The sequence below is a fragment of the Dipteris shenzhenensis genome, chromosome 9 (genome assembly GCF_047967505.1).
Source record: "Dipteris shenzhenensis isolate YYH24624 ecotype China chromosome 9, Dip_SZ_1.0, whole genome shotgun sequence".
Lineage (NCBI taxonomy): Eukaryota > Viridiplantae > Streptophyta > Polypodiopsida > Gleicheniales > Dipteridaceae > Dipteris > Dipteris shenzhenensis.
This window is the reverse complement of record NC_141604.1, coordinates 28,124,540-28,141,899: the sequence shown is the minus strand read 5'-3', so window position 1 is coordinate 28,141,899 and position 17,360 is coordinate 28,124,540. Positions and strand designations below refer to the sequence as shown.

Below are 17,360 nucleotides of genomic sequence, written 5' to 3'. Positions count from 1 at the left end.
GTGTCAGCATAGTGCCTATTTTGACTTATGAAGCATGTTGGTGTAATGGACTCATTTGCAAGTTCTTCCTTTGTTACATTCTATATTATGAAGAGAAGACAATAGTTATTTGTCTCAACACATCGATTTGGTTATACACTCTAGTATTTGCATTGAGAGCCTAATATACTTTCTATTTTATCGATTTGCTCAATACTAGAGGATCAAATTATAGTTGAATAGTTCGACATTAAATCTTAATAGAGAATGAAACGGTGCCACATGGGCAGCACATGGGCTGCCATGTGGGCAGCAAGCACAACAAGAATGAAGGGCTGCTATGAGGCAGCGCCTTGTGGGCAGCACAAGAGACCTTACCTGGCTGTTTGGAGAGCACCTGGTGGACAGGATCACTACATAACACAGACGTGGTCAGCAGGGACTGTATGGGCAATTTGGTGCAGGTGTATCCTGCAGCAGATGCGAGTGATGCTGGAACAGTTGTGCAGTAGGCAGGTGCTTTTGGAGAAGGCTGCAGACATGTGTACAGAGCTGTACCAAGGTCTAGAGCAGGGCATAAACAATGGAGAAGGTACGGAACTGCCACGCAACAGTTTGGGACTGGAGTGGACCAGAGAACGGACATGGGGAAGGGTGGAAAAGGGCCTGCAGTCAGAGCGGAATTGAACCAGCAGTCGGGAAGTTGGTTTGGGGCCTATTTACAGGCGGAACCAGATCGGCCAGTCTGTAGGTTTTACAGACTGAGTCAGCTGGTAGGTCCAGGCCAGTCGTGTACTAGGGCTGGGGTTCCAGCCTATAGAAGGAGCTCCTCCAGGGTTCATTTCACCCAGCAGTGAGTCCACAGTTTAAGCAGTACAGCCTGCTTCAAGTAGCAAACTAGGAGGCTACTGGTGCTGCGAGGGAAGTGGGTGAGTGCAGACAACAAAGAGCTCAGAGCTGAAGGCTGCCTTCATAGCAGCAAAGGAAGACATGATCAGGAGGAACTTGTGCCTCACCAGTGGCCTTCTTCAGAGCAGCAAGGAGGTCAAGCATCCATTGCAAGCACTGCCTTACGATAGGCTGTCCAGGAGGAGCAGCAGGAAGGTGTGTTTGCCGGGCACGCATACGAGGCCCACATAAGCTCTAGGTGAGCAACACATGCCAATTGTTTTGGAAGTTCCATGAGGAGGTAGGAGCACAGGTTTTGTTTGTACAGGCGTCCACATCTTGTCAGCAGTTTTTTGAGAGAGGGTGGCACACTGAACATACCTTTTGTGTATGATTTGACAAATATATATTGCTGTTTCTACATCTCTTTTGTGGATTGATCATTTACTGTCTGCATATCTGCATAGTACACATAAGGAAAGGAAGCTGGATTTGAATATACCACTATGTGAGTTCCTGGGCACACTCTGTGTCTGTGAGCTTCTGCTGTGTGAAGGGCATTGGAGTAAAGCAAGTAGCCTCTCCGACACCCTTTCTAACATGGTATCAGTTTGGTGGGAGCTCGAGCTTGTAGAATTTGACTCTACGTCTGAGTAATGCTCCCTTGCGAGAGGGAGGGTGAGTGTGCAAAATTCCTAAGCCTTTCATATCCTCATCATGGCTGTTTGATATCCAACTCCAAACTTTGGGGAGGCAGGCAAGCCTAATGGTTCAAATTATCCTTTGTGGAAAAACGAATGTCTGGAGCTCCTTGGTGGGGTGAGGTTGAGTTGGGAGATACGGACCAAAGTTGAGGTGATGCCAAAGCCCACCACGACTACGGCCCTCGCGACTACGGCTGCGGTTGTGGTACTGGTGGATCCGGTAGCAGTAAGAGGGTGGGTGATGTGTGATATGGAGGCCCTAGCCACATTATTGGCACCATTGTGGATTCGGTTTTCCCGCATATTTGGCTTGTGGACTTGTCTTTGGTGCATGGACCATCCTCAAGGACATGTAGGAGGTGCGAGGCTTCTCAACTCGAGACGAAGTTGTACAACATGTAGATGGATGAGGGGGATTTGATATAGTAGCACATCAGTAAGATGAAGGTGGTGAGGGATCAACTCTTAGCTTGAGCAAGCTTCATCGACTATGATTTCAAGGCAGCGGTCGGCATGGGTAACTTTTGAGCAGCTAGTGCCTTTGCTTTTGCAAGACGAAGCTCAGGAGAAGACGTATGATGGATCCAATAGTAAGGCGTTTAATGCACTGGACAAGAGCAAAGGCATAGGAAGGGCAAGCCTGGCGAATGACAAGCCCAAAAAGAATGATTAATTAGGATGCTTTTGATGGTGAGAACAAGAAAAAGAGAGCACCAAAAAAGGTGCTTCTATTGTGATTGGCCAAAACACTTTGCAAAGAATTGCAAGAAGAAGGCACATCAGGAAGAGGAGTCGTCCAGTTAGGAATCAGAAGTAGTCACAAGAAACGTTCGTCGTTCGATACATTTTGTTTCATCGTTTCTGACGAAATGGATGGGTTTCAAACTAATATTCAAGTTTAGAGTGAACAAAGGGAAATACAAGTCAAGACACCTAGAAAGGAAATTCAAAACACTTTTTCCAAATTTAGTTAAATTCAAGCTTTCAACTCCTTTCTCAAGTTCGGATAGGCTTTGAAATGATACTAAATATATACAAGCATAGGGACAAATAAGATCTATTATATTCAAGTTTAGAGTAAACAAAGAGAAATACAAATCAAGACACCAAAAAAGGAAATCCAAATCCTTCAAATTCAAGCCTGTAATCTCCTTCCTCAAGTTTCAATTTTGGACCATTTAATATTTATGGAATCAAGACTTAAAAGCATGTGAATTCTAGAAAAAACGGGGCGAAAAGATTTTGGGGGAATGGAGGTTTCGTTGACAACGTTTCATCTTGTTTCCAAACTCCTCGTCGGTTTCGTTGTCTCAAGTTTTCGACAGGACGAAATAGGTTTTCATGTGACTATGAACAGAAGGTGACAGCAAATTTGGTAACCAGTGCCCCTTGAATAATCTAGTTAGCCTTGCGGTAAGTGAGTGAAATAGAAGGGGCCTCAAGGCTATAGTGAAAGGAGGTAATCTATCCATATGGAGACCCAGACACTCAAACCCTACAGGTATGGCGTACCAACATCTCTGATTGTCCTCAGCTTTGCTGCCAAAGTCATGGATGAGGATAAGGCCAGCCATGGTAACCTTCATCTACCTAAGGTTGAGGAGCCATAATCGTTGACTCAATAAAGGTACGTGATTATGAGTGAATGTTGCGCAAGCTGTATTGGAGATGCCCCGAACCCAACCAGAATGAATTGATGTGAGTCCAACTAGATCAAGCCCCCCCCCCAACATCAACTCATGCCCGTTGGGCGGACCAAGGAGTCGAAGAGAAGAGACTTGGTCCGGGATCTTGGAAATCAGAGTGAAAGCACGGCCACTCAAGTCTAGCAAGTGCGGCGCATCCCCTACTCAGTCGGGCCTGCATCGCTGGTCGCATCATGAAGATCAGTATGTGTAGGATGCGATGACCTCCACCGGTAATTCTTCCAATGTGAATCGCTCTCTGTGCATGGCTACCAGGGATTTGTTGAAGGTCATAACCTTGGTTTTACTAGGGTTGACCTTCAGATCATGTGTCTCTCAGAAGGTATGGATTGCATCCAATTGTTGCCGGAGGCCCTCAATTGAGGAGGAGGGTAAGACCACATCATCTGAATAGCAGAGAATCTGGATCAAGATTCCGGCGAGGGAGCAGCCTTGCCCCGCCCCCTCCTGATGAAGGCCTCAAGTTTGTTGATGTAGACAGAAGACAACCCCGTTTGAGTGCTCCTGCTCCCATTGGGTGGCCTCCTCCTGAACTGCAACACCACAATGCACAGCTTGAGGGAAAAGATCCCTACAATGAGGGGGATGATGGACTGCAAGGGGGTGGCAGGTGAGAGGCTTATTAACATCTTTCTACAAATACAGAATACAATACAAAGAGTCTGTGCTTCAACAAAAGGACTACGTATAAAACTGGAGGTAAAATGTGGTGCACAATGGTTTATTCTACAATGTAGACCCCTCCGGTGGCCTATGGTCATCAAGTGATACAATGGAGGTATTTGTAGCCTCTAGTGTATCTCACTATGCATCTCTAGGGCCCCAAAAGCGAGAAGCTGCTGCGTGGATGTGTGCTGAGAATAGAGGAGACCTTGGTGACCTATACGATTGGTCACTTGGTATGTGCAGTAGTCCATGTGAAAGGGTAGAAATGGAGAGTAGAGGAGATGGATACCCCCGAGAGTTACACATGGGAGATTGCAAGGCGGACCTTTGGAGAGCCAGGCCATAGTTACAAGGGAACAGGAACGTTCCGGAAATTTGGGTGTCGGAATGGGAACGTTCTAGGAAGGGGGAACATAGGAAACACCACTTCATACACGACACAGCATCCTATGACATGGAACTATGTTAGAAAATGAAAGAAACTGACATTTTACATATTTAAACTTTCTATATAAGCTCTAAAATACCCATTTGAATCTTTCAAAGAGGCTTTTTTTTGGGTTTTGACGTTCCGGGGCCACTATGGTTCCACCTTGCTTCCCGGAATGGTGTTCCAGACGTTCCGGATGTTGGAACGCCGTTCCCTGGTGACTATGAGCCAGGCTAGCAATGATGGGCAATCATGGCAACAAGGCCATAACGTCGACAACATCCATCATTGGCAACCTTGATATCTTGAAGGAATTCACTCTTGTTAATCCAGTCAAGAATTGAAAGGGCCTTGCTTCTACTTGTGTGGCTAAGTTTTTGGATAATGAGTAAATTGGAGACTTCATAGACAGATTTTAAGATTTAGTATGATTGCAGATCGACATATGGCAATTTGCCAAATGGGTGGCTCCATTAATCGTCTCCAAAGTTCTACATAGAGTTGATGGATGCCACTGGATACTTCCAATATCTTGATCACTTGCACAGCAAGGCCTTGGTGAGTCTATCCTGGGCACACCCTTCAAAAAGTGATCCTTAGGTAGACGGTACACTATCTCGATCTAGTGTATTGTTGTCATTTTGGAAGGGATGTTCTGTTATGTACTGAATAAATTTGTTCTCAGACTCTTTATTGCAGTACTTATTACGTGGCCTTTTTTGGGCATATGGGTGTATTTAGCTGGTAGGTGGTAAGTATGCACTTTTATTAAAAAATATACATGGATTGTTTGGAAATGTTCTATGCTCTTTGCCACCGCATGTTTCTGGGGCTGATTTGGGAGCTCAGGTTTTGTAAGCAGGAAGCGTTATGTTTGGGAGATCAGGCTTTGTGGCAAGAATTGTCTATTCTGCTGAGCGATGCTTTGATGTGCAGGTAAAGGTCATGCAGAAGTTCTGGGTAAAGCAAACGAAAACAAAGGTGTCAACTCTATTTAATCCTTCCTAAGGAATGCAAGCAGGTCTGTACTTCTAGAAACATTCGAATTTTATCAGATTCATTTACTGAGTCTCTTCAACCATGCAGGTCGATGAAGCACGTGATATTCTCCAAAATGTCTTCCTAGCCCATGTTCCGGTAAGACATGCTCATGCATTGCAAACTTACTTTAAGCATGTGTTGAGGGAGAAACATTGCAATCAAATCAGGGAATTTAACAAGTATCTGTCTCTCTCATACCTCCTTGCTAGGTTCACCAATATAATTTCCGCCAGAAATGTATCTATGTTGGGGTTATTCTCCGACGTATGCTGGAAGCCATGATGGATCCATCTTTTATTGATGACAAGGTGAGTTGGTTCTGTTCTGTCTGTGGGCTCATTTGATGTTTGCTTGGGCACTTCTCATATTTAAAATTTCTGTCTAGTGACGTTGATTGTGCTTTATGAGCAGTCTTACTGTTTAGCTGAAAGGCACAATGAGGATATCTTACATCTGGAATCCATTGTATTTCTTATTTAGCCATTTTACCAAAGCTTTCAGAAAATTGGTTTTCTCCCTTTTTCCACAGGATTATGTTGGTAATAAGCGCCTTGAGTTGGCTGGCCAACTCATTGCTTTGCTTTTTGAGGTAGTGTTATTTCAGACTTAATCACCACTACAATTTTCTGAGTTTGGTAGACTGCAAAACAACAGAATATCATAATTTGCTGTTGTCATGCAGGACCTGTTCAAACGAATGAATTCAGAGATAAAAAGACTGATGGATGCTACTCTTTCAAAAGCAAATCGGTCAACGCAATTCGATGTTGCCAAGGTAATCTGCTTAGAGATCCAGAAGCTTGGTAAGACATGTTATGCTTTCCCCCCTGCTGAACATGTCAGCTTTTCTTCCTGCTTGCAGATCATCAGGCCAGATATGCTTTCCCAGGGACTGGAACATGCCATTTCCAGCGGTAATTGGACAGTTAAAAGGTTCAGAATGGAACGCAAAGGTGTCACTCAGGTAAGCTATATGCATTCTGAAAATTAATTCATATTAAATTAATAGGGGATCTTTTCTTCCTATCAAGACAAATATACCAAGTGGACTCCTCAACCGTTTTATTTGTCAACATCCTTTAGGCAACAACAATGATTGAATGCACAGCATTGCATTTATAAGTGATGATGGACGGTGCATATTGAATATCGTATCAAAGCGACCTCTATTCCAGTGGATTAAGGAGTCAAAACATGTTCACAATCTACAAATCTATGTTCTTATATTGAAATACCAATATAATGAGGTCAAGATCCACAATTGGATGCTGTTGTCATAAATTTGTCGAACAAAGTTCACTTTAAGAGTCCGAATATAACTTCTAATTTGAAAATGAATGCCTGTGGCAGATTCAAAGAATTGAGTAGCTCCTACTCTCTGTCAGGCTTAAAACTCACAAATATATTCCTGCTTCTGACGCAATTGAATCTGGAACACCTCCGTTGATATCATCCTAGAAGTCGTTTTTTTGAGGTCTTATGAAATTCCTGTACTGACATGGATGATAGGGTGCGTGTTATGTATCTACCAAATTGCTGTACACTCACTACCATGATAGGAGTCCTCTCTTACCACCCAGCCATGGCAGATCAAGCAGAAGCCTCAACTCAAAGCTCCTTAAATATGCACTAGTCCACTTAGGATGCTTAGTGCACCTAGACAGCACCCGCAGCTCTACCACTTGCATCAGTTTCAAGTATGAAAGGTTCATTAGGATCAACCAAGCTCGAAACTGGGGAAGTTGCTGTCAACTGTTTCATAAAACTTATTTTACCTTGCTCAGTCAAGGTAAAGGTGCTTTTCTTTCCCTTAAGCTGATGTATCATAAGCATTACTAATGCTTGACAAATCTTGGGTAGAAACTCGAAAGACAATGAAGTTCTTCTAGAGTGCCAACTTGACCACTCTAGAATAGATTTAACGTTGTTTGATCCATATGTGTCCCTTCCTTAGAGATAATATGATCAGATATTTCATGGCTTTACAACAGAAGCTACACTTAGATTGTTTGCATACAACTTATGTTGCTTGAGCAACTCGAAAGCTAACTCTAAGTGCTCGTGCTTAGTCTTACTAAAGATAAGAATATCATTCATAAATATATTGCAGATTTGCTTAGATAGGGCCTAAGCACATTAATCATTTAAGTCATGAACCTAGCAAGAGCATTAAGTAACGATGAAGGCATTACTCTAAATTGAAAGGGACATTTATGGTTTGCAATTTTGGGTACATAATCTGGATGAATCCTTACTTGAACCTAAAAAGGAAATCAGTTTTATTGAAGTACTTAGCTTCTTGTAGTTGGTGAGGAATTAGATTCTTATTTTAACTATCACCTTATTAAGGCCATAATAATCTATGCACAATCGCATAGATCAGAGGATTGGAGCAGCCTATGGAGAACTACTGGGCTGAATCTGTCCTTTCCTAAGTACTCTGACAATTGGTGCTCTACTTCCTCCTCTTCCGTTTTACTTAACCGGTAAGGTACTTTCGAAACAGGAGCAACTCCTAGAACTACCTCTAGTGTATGATCTATTGCTCACTTAGGAGGTAGAGCATCAAGAAGGTCTTCAGGAAAAACATCAATTAACTTGAATTTTTACTTTTTTTCTTTATTCTTTACAACTGAGTGCAAAGCACTTTGAGCAACAAAGAAAACATCACAAGGAAATACTTTAGCATCGCCATGTAGGACCAAGTGCTCCAACTGCATACAATTGATGAGAGGAGCGTTAGGAATATTATGTTCACCATGAAGGTGGATTGAGTAGCCATCTTTCTCAAAAGCAAGGGAGTTATTCAAAAAACTCCTCTGTAGGGTATGGCACAACCCATAGAGCTATTCCTTGCCCAGGACCACATTAGTTTTGTTGAGATGCATAATTTAGAAACCAGGAGAATCTTTATACCCTTATTCTCAAATTTACATTATTAACTCAATGAGTGAGTAGTTCAAGAAATTATGAGTGGCACTATCATCCACCATTACTCGAACCTCGCTTTCCATTGAGAATCTTGTGCATTGTAAAGAGATTATTGGGATCAAAAGTAGACCGCCACTTGGCCAAAGTAATGAAGCAAGCATGCTCTGCATTGTCATGAAAGAATTCATCTTCCTTGTATCCAGAGTGTTAAAGGATTGACAAGATCTATACACTACGAGCGGTTCTTAGTGCTAGCCTTTGTCATGGCTGAGTCTGCCCAAGTATAAATGGATGCTCAAGTATGTGTGGCTGTATGGGTTTGTATGTGTGAGAGCATGTGTTTAGACTACGGTCTATACCCACGGTTGGGGGTTGATGACGTCAATGTGGATGTCATAGTAGCTAGTCCCTGCTATGCGTGATGGAGTTTATGGTTTCCAACCTTATGAGTGACTGTCATGAAATTGAAATTGCACTGTGTTGTGTTTTTAGAGGATGAGTTTGGGCATGTTCCTGGATTCATCTAGATATTTGCTTCATTGGATCTTACCCTTATCAAAACGAATTTTATTCCACTATGATTGATTAGAGCAGCTTGTCTTCTAACTTGACAATAGCCTCTCAATACATTAACGACATACAGAACTTCCCATACTGAAATTTCAAAGAATCCCACGCCTCCGAGGACTTTTCTTGCTCTAGAAGGAATTCCTTGAGAAATACCTTTTCAAAGTTCTAAAGCACTTCTTACAGATGATTCTGTCTTGTGCACACTCGTGCATTGTGGAATTCGATTTACTTGATACCACAAGTGTCCAATATAGCTGTTATTTATTACTGTGAATATTTCATGCCTATCAGAATGTATATGACAAGTTTGTCTCAGATCAGCCTTGAGTTCGGTCTTTGAAGGGCCATGGGGTAAAAGACATGAGCTGTCTTGTTTAGCTATGATCAGCAAATGTTACGAGCCCATTCAAAGTGTTCTGATACCAATGTTACGTATCTGTCAAAGCACCGCACACGTACCACTATGATAGGAGTCCCTGTGTTACCACCCAGCCATGACTAGCCATCCTAGCTATCCTAATTATTAGGGCCACCTTACATGGTCTACATCCACTGTTGGACGTTGATGATATTGATGGGGATGTACTAGTAGCTAGTCCGTGCTACTTGTGATAGAGTTCATGGTGCTTGTGGGCTATTGTCATGAGGTTGAAACTGAAGCGTTTGTTCTGTCTTTATTGGGTGCGTTTGGCATCTTCTTGGATTCTTCTAGATATATGTAAATTTGCGGACATGCAAATATCTATTTGTAAATTAAAGTTTGAAATCCTAATTCAAATTTTGAAATCTAAAACTTGTAAATCGACCTTAGGTCGATTTAGGAATGTAAAAGTTAAGTTTGAAATATGAAAGTAAAATTTAAAATGAAAACTTTAATTTAAAATTGATGTTTGAAATCTATTTCCATAATTTTGAAAACTAAAACTTGCAAATCGACCTTGGGTCGATTTAAGAATGCAAGAAAAACACATACATAGATTGTAAGAGAATATGAAAGCTTTGAGATATGATGGATGTCAGTGATCATTCGCACACACAGATAACCCTAGCTTGTGATATATAGGTTCATTTGGAGTCTTTGTTACCGTAAAAAAGACTTACAAAAGATAGTTGATAGGGCAACAGACTGCCACCAAAAGAACACAAGATCCACAGGCCACAAATTGGAAAAAAAGTTCACAGCATGAAATCTGCATGTCTGCCAATACAACGGAAACATATTCATGTATGAATCCAAGAACATGTCCAAACTCATCCTCTAAAAACACCCCAAAAAAAAGTGCAAAATTGACCTCATGACAAAATCATAAGCTCTATCATGCATAAAAGGGACTAGCTACTATGATACCCCCACCAACGTCATCAATGCCCAATAGTTGTAGAATCCATGCATCAACACACACATGGCCATTCATTTATACAAAGGTCTTTGACTGAGTTTCTGTTAGCACTTCAGAGATAAAGGCAGACTCAACTCTGACAAAAGCTAACACTAAAGGACATGGGTAGAAGACAACAGTATTTTATTTTAGTCTCTCACGAACAAGTTCTACACAAAAACCTTAGAAAATAAAGTTGATAGGGCAACACGCCTATGTGAGTTGGAGAGTGAGAGCAAAGTGAGCAGGAGAGCAAGAGAGTAGGAGAGTGAGAGCTGAAAGCTGTAGTTGCAATAGAAGAGTGTGATACAACTGAAGAGAGGGATAGGTTTTGTCTAAGTGACAAAACCTTATCCTTCACTAACCGTAGTTAGTGAACTAACTGTGGTTAGGGAGAAAAACCTCTAAAATGAGGGAAAAGTGCCCCTAACCTACTTATTACATTACATTGGTCACTGCTAAATTATAACAATAATTCTAACACCCCCCTGCAGTGCCAATGTCATGTACAAGGAAATGATCAATCACCAAAAGGAGATAAGTTCAGGGCATTGCGAAATGCCTCAAACTTTTGAGGTGAAAGTGCTTTGGTGAAAATGTCTGCAACATTGTCATGTGTTGATACATAGATCATACTGATCTCTCCTGCATGCAACTTCTCTCTGACGTAGTGATAGTGAACCTCAATGTGCTTCGTGCGAGCATGAAGCACAGGATTCTTTGCCATTGCAATAGCACTCTGACTATCAGTGAGAATTGGAGAAGGACCCTCCAATGAAAGATGAAGATCAGAAAATAAACGACGCAGCCAAGCACATTCAACTGTCGCTGTGAAAGCTGCCCTGTACTCAGCTTCACATGAGGAGGTAGCCACTGTAGACTGTTTCTTGCTCAACCAAGACATACAAGCTTTGCCCAAAAAGAAACAATTGCCACTTGTGGACTGCCTAGTGTCATAGTCTCCAGCCCAATTTGAGTCACTGTAGGCATGCATCTACAATTCACCCCCCCTGGGAAACATCAAGCCAAAAGACTTTGTACCTTGCAAATACAATTTGTGGCTTGAAATTGCAACCAGAAAGGGGCAAATGGTTTAAAAGCCCCAAATGTTGCACTAATTGCACTTTGCATGCAAAAGCCCCAAATTTCACTGCAAAATTGCAGTGTGATTGCAAAAGCCCCAAATTTTTGCAATTCTCTGCAACAAATGCAAAAGCCCCAAATTTGACAAAATTCCCAATACACAAAATGTGTCCAAATCTGCCCACAAAATGGCCTGCAAAGCAAAAATCTGCCTCGAATTTGATTTACCAACCAATAGCTCCCTTGCTGTACGGATGGATATCCTCTTGTGTACGGGCGTACGGTGCAGATTTCTGTACGGATCTGTACGGATGTACGGATCTGACGGCGAGCTGTACGGCGATGTACAGACGGACCTGACGGCGAGTTGTACGGCGATGTACGACGAGCTGTACGGTTGTACGGACGACGAACTGTACGGCGATGTACAGAACTGGCAGCTTGTACGGACGACGACCTTTGCAGTACAGAGTACGGACTAGAGCAAGGGTGACGTGCATTATGGACTGCTCACGAGAGCAGTGTACGGGTGCCGCTCCAGATCCGTAAGTGTGTACGGATCACGTGCCCAGCGAGGGGCTGTAGTAGTGACTGTGCGTACTGATGGCGCTGTCAGCGCGTGTAGGTACAGACAAGCATACGACAGCTGTACGAAACAGTATGGCTGTATGGTGAAGGTACGGGCGATGGGAGTTGCACGCTTGGGAGTTGTACGGCGCAGGAAGTACAATCCGTACAGATTGTACGGAAGACTGTACGGACGACGGGCTTGTACGGACGGGCAGCGAGCTGTTGAGCTTGGAGTAGGGAGCTTGCGAGCAAGGAAGCAGGGAGCAGGGTCAACCTGCTCTGATACCAAATGTGAGTTGGAGAGTGAGAGCAAAGTGTGTGAGCAGGAGAGCAAGAGAGTAGGAGAGTGAGAGCTGAAAGCTGTAGTTGCAATAGAAGAGTGTGATACAACTGAAGAGAGGGATAGGTTTTGTCTAAGTGACAAAACCTTATCCTTCACTAACCGTAGTTAGTTAACTAACTGTGGTTAGGGGGAAAAACCTCTAAAATGAGGGAAAAGTGCCCCTAACCTACTTATTACATTACATTGGTCATTGCTAAATTATAACAATAATTCTAACAACCTATACGAATGCAAATTCAAATATTTATTTTCAATTTTCAATTTCAAATTTCATTTTCATATTTCAAACCTAACTTTTAAATTTCAAGCTTCTCTTTCACATCCTATATTTCAAATTTGTGAGGAAGAGAGAGGTTCATACTTCAAACTTCACTTTTTTTTGGGGGGGTTGGGGGGGTGGTGGTCCCTAAGTGATATGTAAGATGGGGGAAAAGCTGTTACATTGTAAGGTGCCCCAATATCCAAAATGTCATATAATCCACGTGCCACTGGTGCATTGCAAGCAGCACAATTTCTTCTAACTTTCATAGTATTTACAAGGCATACCAAGTGAATTTGATTCTTTGCATGGCATGTTAGATATGCTCAATGCCCCACCCTCCTAGTAACCACCAGTGGCCGTACTCACAATTTTATTAACTTGTTATTGGCTCAAAGGCTCCAGCTTCCAACCACATCATTGTTAACTGTGATATTGTTTTACAATGGCCGTACTCACAGCTTTATTAGCTTGTGATATTGTTTCACAGTGGCCTACTCACAACTTTATTAACTTGTGGTTGGATCAAAGGCTCCAGCATCCAACCAGCTTCCAACCACAGCTTTTTGCCGAAAAAACAGTGCTGATTATATTACTTCGAAAAAACAAGATACATGAGGTCAGTTTTGCAGCTGACGGGGCTGCATTCACAAATCGGACGCAGCCCTAAATGGAAACAAAAAGCTCTCTCTCACGGAGGGATTAGGCGGGTGTGAATAAACAGCCAGAGAGGTGGTGAATAGCGCCACTGAAGGCCCTGAGAAGTATGCTCGAAGAAGAGGCCCTGCGTATCCCAATCTCGGAGGAAACGTCTCCGCTTCTCCCGGCCAGCCCGGGAATCTCCCTGTATCTGGTCCCACTGGCCTCTGAGTGTGTGTATAATCTCACTCCAGATGTCGGCCATGACCTGGGAAGTCGAACGAGAGGTACCACCGAGGATCTGCGCGTAGCGCGAGGTACAGATGTGCCATCCAGCGATGCTGCTAATAATCTCCCAGAGTGGTTGCCTCTCCTGAGATCCTGTGTCCGCCTCTGCCAGGTGCGGCGGGATGCCCTCAAGCGGCCCCCAAGTCCCCTGTGTGATAAGGAACATGGGGTCCTGCGGGCCTGCCTCGAACAACTGATGAAAGCCAGGTGTGGTACTGCACCAGCAGAACGCGCCCCAGGTGATCAAACCTGGCTCTGGTGCTACGCGAGTAAGGATCCCAAAGGTCCACCTCCACACTTCCTGGGCGCGAGTGCAGCTCCACAGGCAGTGTTTTGGTGACTCCTCGTCCTCATGACAAATCTGACAAAGTCCATCCTGACCAATCTGCCGCAACTAGCTCCCCACTGGAAGACCCTTGTGGGCGAGTAGCCAAAGGAAGTAGGAAATCTTCCGCGGCCGCCAGCTCTCCCACAAGGCCTTCCAGAAGGCCTGCAAAAATAGCTTGGAGATACCCTGAGCATACCAACTGGGCCGCTGGGTGGGCGGGCGGCTCTGCATCCTCCCGAGAACTCTCCTGCCCAATGTCGTGCTGTAAGCGAAGAAAGGGGTCGGCCCCTGGCCTGCCACAACCTCTGGCCATCTCCACTCACCTGGGTGCCAATCAAGCTCTGACAGGGCCCGCCCCTCCCAAAGCCAGAGTCGCCATAACTGCAGCTGATCCTGCTCTATACTAGGATCGATCTGCCAAACCTTCCCCACAAGGCCTACGACCCGAACCCTCTGCCACGAGAGAAGGGGGTCAATGAGCACACCATCTCTCCTGAGTTGGCCGTCCCCCATAACCGCGAAGAAGGAAACAGAGGTGTCGTCCATCCGGCCTGCAACCACCAGTGGGATGCCACGGGGTGTGAACTGTCCAAGCCAATGGTCATCACCAGGCATGAGGATCTGAATCTCGGGTGGAACCAACCAACCGGCAGGAATTGCTCCGTCTATCTCTGTGCGTCTCGCCTGAATTCCACGGACTCCTCCAGCTGCGGCTGCTAGAGCAACGGTCTCCAAGTGTCTGTAAGTGTCCCTCCAAACTCGAAGGGACCGGGCTGGCCCCCGCATCCAACCGTCCCACAGGATATGTGACCTCTCCCCCAGCTGAAGGCCCAAGGAATCTCTGACCTGATCGTTCCAGATGAGCGGCTGGCGGTCGATCTCCTTCTGACTGCTAGGAGGGCACTGGAGGAGACTGAGCCGGAGTCGCCTCCAAACCATGAGAAGGCTACGAATGAGCGGGGAGCGGGGGTGAGTAAGCGGTGCAGAGGTGAAGATCCACCGGAGGGACGGGAGCCACTCTCCACCTCGGCGTGGGACGCAAGAACTGATCCCTTGCTGAAGTAACATCTTCCACGTTTGCCCCCCCGGGGTCAAACCGCGGATAACTAACTTGCCCAGCAGGGCCTGACTCTGAAGCTTAGGATCAATGACCCCCAAGCCACCCTCAGCCTGCGGAAGGCTACCCTGGCTCTGGTATCTCTGAGACCATCCCCCCCAGACCACAGGAAATTCCGAACCATCCTCCTGAGCTGTGCCACGCTGGATCTCGAGAAGCACCAACAAGAGGCCACATACCAGGCCGTGGCCAGGAGAACCTGGTTCACTACAAGAGCACGACCTGCAAGAGAGAGCTTAGTAGTGCTCTAGAAAGCCAGCTTCCGTCAAATGGAATCTAGCACCGGGAGAAACTGCTGAGCTGGCGTGATGTCCAGGCCGACCTGAAAGCCGAGATATCTAGCTGTCTGCCCCCGCGGGATCCATCTGAAACCCAAAAACCTCCCCCACTGTGAGCATGCCCCAGGGTTTGTGAGAAAACCAACTGATTTGTTCCAGTCGATTTTCGCACCGGCTGCCGAGCAGAAGACCTCTAAGGCCAGCCTCACCCTCTCCAGCATCATCTCATCATCTTGAACGTACAGCGCTGCGTCATCTGCATACTCCGAGTCCAGGAGCTCGGTGTCCTCCCTGATGGGAAGGCGAACACCCCGGATCCCGGTCGACCTCGCCCGAAGGTAGTAAGTCATCGCCTTGGCGAAGAAGAGAAACAGGTAAGGAGCGAGGGGGCAACCCTGACGCACTAATCTCTCCAATCGAAATCGCTCTCCCAACCTGCCGCCGATGATGACCCTGTTGGAAGCTGTCCTGTATAACGCTGAGATACCCTGAATCCATCCTACTGGGAATCCCAGTCTCTCCAAAGTACCCTCCAGGAAGGACCAGTCCACTCGATCGTAGGCCTTCTCAAAGTCGAGAAGTAGGATGGCTAAGTGCGACCCGCTGTGCTGAGCCCACTCTGTCGCCTCTGAGAAGGTAAAGACATTATCCAGGATACTGCGATCCTGGACAAAGCCTGTCTGAGTGTCATGAATGAGGTCAGGAAGTAGTGGCCGAACTCTGGCGTTGATCATCTTGGCAAGGATTTTGTAGGCCGTGGTGAGGAGAGTGATCGGGCGCCACTGACGGATCTCCTGTCGGTCTCCTCCCTTCGGGATGAGACAAATCAATCCCGAAGAGAGGCTCTCTGGCATATGTCCGCTGCTGAAAATCCTCTGGAGGGCTGCTAGGAGGGGCTGATGGATCTGATCCCAGAAAGAGGTGAAGAAAGCGCGAGAGAGCCCATCCTCGCCAGGGCATTTCTGCCCATTGATGGCCATCAAGGCCTCCTGCATCTCGACAGTAGTGAACGGTGCCATCAATGTCGTCTGCATGCTGGGCTGAACAAGGGCTAGAATGTGCCTCCACACCTCCTCGCGGGAACATCTAGTACGGGGGGCAAGCTGCTCCTGCTGGAAAAGAGTCCTGTAGAAGTCGGTAGCCAACCCCAAGACCTCTTCCGGATCAGTAACGATGTGCCCCCCCGCTGTATTAAGACTCCGGAGCTGATCACCTGTTGCCCTCTGGCCATGCGTCTTGAAGAACTCTTTGCTCATCCGGTCGCCCTTCCGAGCGCAGTAGGAGAGGGAGGCGTGATAAGAAAACTCTGAGCGACGCTGGAGAGTCTCCTCAAGAAGGGCTCTGGCTCGAAGGGCCTGGATCCGAAGCTCCTCCGAACCCGGAGCTGCCTGCTGGAGTCGCTGAATGGAGGCAAGGTCCCTACGAAGAGCTCTCTCTCTGCCCCACCACTCCTGGCAAACCTGAAGGGCTGCGAGCTGGCAAATCTGGCTGGACTCCTGCAAAGCCTGCGCCACCGACTCTACGAGATCAAGGCACTCGCCCCAATCTCTGTCCCAAAGGCTACCGATACTATTGCGCACCTCCTCCCTAGAGAAGCTGGAATCAGGAATCCTGCACGAACGGGGAGGAAGGGACTGAGCTGCCGAGTCTAGTGATAAGAGCACTGGCGCGTGGTCGGAGAGTGTTGTCCCTGGCACTACACCCACCTGACCACCTCTGCTGATGGCCCAATCACTGACATAAAATCTGTCCAGTCTCTCCAGGAGTCTGCCTCCTTCCCTGCGGAAGCCCCACGAGAAGTCCAAGCTCCCGTGCCATCGGCGGAAGGACGGGTCTCTCCAGCTGTCCCTACCTCCTGTCGCGAAGATAAAGGAGTCCCAAGCGGACTGCTCTGCCTGAGCTATACCTGTAAACTCTGGTCCTCTGCCCTGCTGGTCCTCCAAAGTCTCCAAATTGTTGAAGTCACCTCGAACAATCCACGAATCCATGTCTGGGAGAATCTCTGTGAGTGTCCTCCAGAAAGTGGCTCTGCATCGGAGGTTTGTGGGTGCATAGATGTTGAGGATTCCTATTTTGGAGCCCTCCAACTCTAGGCCAACCCAAAGTGCACGGCCTGGGATCAACGTACCATGACCAAAAACTCCCTGGGCAAACGACTCGC

General features: G+C 46.0%; 1 protein-coding gene across 2 annotated transcripts in view; it reads left to right on the top strand.

Annotated features, from left to right (window-relative positions):
* The window catches only part of NRPC2 (nuclear RNA polymerase C2), a 188,620-nt gene that overhangs the window by 101,070 nt on the left and 70,190 nt on the right, over positions 1 to 17,360 (top strand). For both annotated transcript variants that reach the window (XM_087378899.1, XM_087378900.1), the window contains exons 11-16: positions 5,310 to 5,354; positions 5,460 to 5,510; positions 5,624 to 5,722; positions 5,944 to 6,003; positions 6,097 to 6,189; positions 6,277 to 6,378. In XM_087378899.1, coding sequence (XP_087235025.1) covers positions 5,310 to 5,354; positions 5,460 to 5,510; positions 5,624 to 5,722; positions 5,944 to 6,003; positions 6,097 to 6,189; positions 6,277 to 6,378 — 450 coding nt within the window. The remainder of the gene's footprint in view (positions 1 to 5,309; positions 5,355 to 5,459; positions 5,511 to 5,623; positions 5,723 to 5,943; positions 6,004 to 6,096; positions 6,190 to 6,276; positions 6,379 to 17,360) is intronic.